General features: G+C 44.9%; 1 protein-coding gene across 1 annotated transcript in view; it reads right to left on the bottom strand.

Moving 5' to 3' along the window:
- Nucleotides 1-1,902, bottom strand: part of PTPRB (protein tyrosine phosphatase receptor type B) — a 156,599-nt gene that overhangs the window by 17,395 nt on the left and 137,302 nt on the right. The window contains exons 21-22 of the mRNA XM_069082158.1: nucleotides 267-350; nucleotides 144-161 (exon numbers count right to left, since the gene is read on the bottom strand). Coding sequence (XP_068938259.1) covers nucleotides 144-161; nucleotides 267-350 — 102 coding nt within the window. The remainder of the gene's footprint in view (nucleotides 1-143; nucleotides 162-266; nucleotides 351-1,902) is intronic.

Here is a 1,902-nt window from a genome sequence, read left to right on the forward strand (position 1 = left end):
TCTGTCTCTCTCTCTCTCTCTCTCTCTCTCTCTCTCTCTGTCTCTCTGTCTCTCTGTCTTTCTCTCTGTCTCTCTCTGTCTCTCTCTCTCTCTCTGTCTCCCTCTCTCTCTCTCCTGTCACCCCCTCCCTCCCTCTCTCTTACCTGGAAGTTCTCCGGTTTCTGTGAAAGAAACAACAAAAACATTATGAATCACCAGAAAAAAAAATAGTCAACTAGTCTTCTATAAAACTTTTGTAAAATCTGGAGAAAAATATGATGGATTACCCTTTTTGCCCCAGGTTCAGATGAACAGATAATGGTCTATCCCTACGGATGCTGAGTCTGGCCGTGGGTCTGTCCTGACCATGGCTGAAACACAAGGCAGGAGACTTTTCATGTTGATTATCATACCCAATTGATTCCATGCAACAAAAATTGATTAAACACCTACTGTATACTTATCACAATGCTATACTTGATGATATATAAATTTTAGATAAGTGATGATCCTTCTAGCAACTTATAGCATAGTAGGGGGAAAAGACAACAATAGATTTTTTTTTTTGGCCAGTGGTGCTTGGGGTGATGAGTGGGGAGGTTGGGGTAAGGGGAGACTTGTGATGTAATCAGTGCAGGGAGCTCTAAGGGTGGAATCTCTCCTCAATCAATGCAGGCCAGCAGGTGGTCTGGCACTATGTGACTTGTCCAGGATCATAAGCCAGGCTTGGTTAAAGTCCCGGGCACCCAAGTCTTTCTCACTCCATGAGTGAGTGTACCTTCGGTGTGCCATGTTGCCTGAGGCAGGTAATGGCATACCATACACAAGGAACAGGAAGAAAACTAGTTTGGTTAGATGGCAGAGTGAAGAAAAATGATCCCCCTCCACTAGAACGTGAGCTCTGGAGGACAGGGACTGTGTTCTTGTATCCTTACACACTTAGCACACTTCTTGATACACAGTAAGCAGTTTTCTAGTACTTGTAGAATGAGAATATAATGAGGCTGGAAGATAGTTTGGAGACAGGTTGGAAAGAGCTTTAAATGCCAAATAAAGGACTTTATCTATTATCTTCAAGGCAATGAGGAACCGGTGGAATTGGCTGGGATGGAGGTGACTTGATGAGACCTACAATTCGGGAATAATCACTTTGGCAGCTGGATAGAGGATGAATCAGAATGGAGAGAGCTTTGAGGGAGGGAGACCCAAGAGGGTTTTGTTCAGTCGTTTCTCTCTTTGTGATGCCCTTTGGGGTTTTCTTAGCAAAGATACTGGAGTGGTTTGCTGTTTCCTTCTCCAGATCATTTTACAGATGAGGAAACTGAGGCAGACAGGGTTAAGTGACTTGCCCAGGGTCACACAGCTACTAAATGTCTGAGGCCAGATTTGAATTCAGAAAAATGAGTCTTCCTGACTGCAGACCGGATACTCCATCTGCTGAGTCAATTACCTTCCTGAAAAGGAGGCAACTAGAAAATTCCAGGAGAGAAGTGATAGGTGATTGAACTAGGGAGGTGCCTGTACAGTGGGGGTGACAGGATAGATCTTGTGGAAATAAAAGCAATGTCGTACATGGGGGTTGGCTGAGAATGAAGAGTTAATGACACTGAGGTTTCTCATCTGGCTAATTGTAAGACGAGTGGCACCCTCAGGAGGAATAGGGAAGTTCAGAAGGGGGAAAGGAATAAGCATTTGTTAAGCACCTATTATGTACCAGGTGCTAAGCACTTTACAAAGATCTTCACAACAATCCTGTGAGACAGAGTTTAGGGGGAAGTAGGGTACTGTTAGAGACTTCAGGAGACAGAGAGAGACAGAGAGAGAGGGAGAGGGAGAGGGAGGAAGAGAGGGAGAGAGAGGGGGAGGGAGAGAAGGAAGGAGACAGAGAAAGAGGAGAGACAGAGACAGAGAGAGAGAGGGAGA

The sequence above is a fragment of the Petaurus breviceps genome, unplaced genomic scaffold (genome assembly GCF_028583685.1).
Source record: "Petaurus breviceps papuanus isolate PSGF00001 unplaced genomic scaffold, PetGlider_PUasm1.0 156, whole genome shotgun sequence".
In the NCBI taxonomy this organism is placed as follows: Eukaryota; Metazoa; Chordata; class Mammalia; order Diprotodontia; family Petauridae; genus Petaurus; species Petaurus breviceps.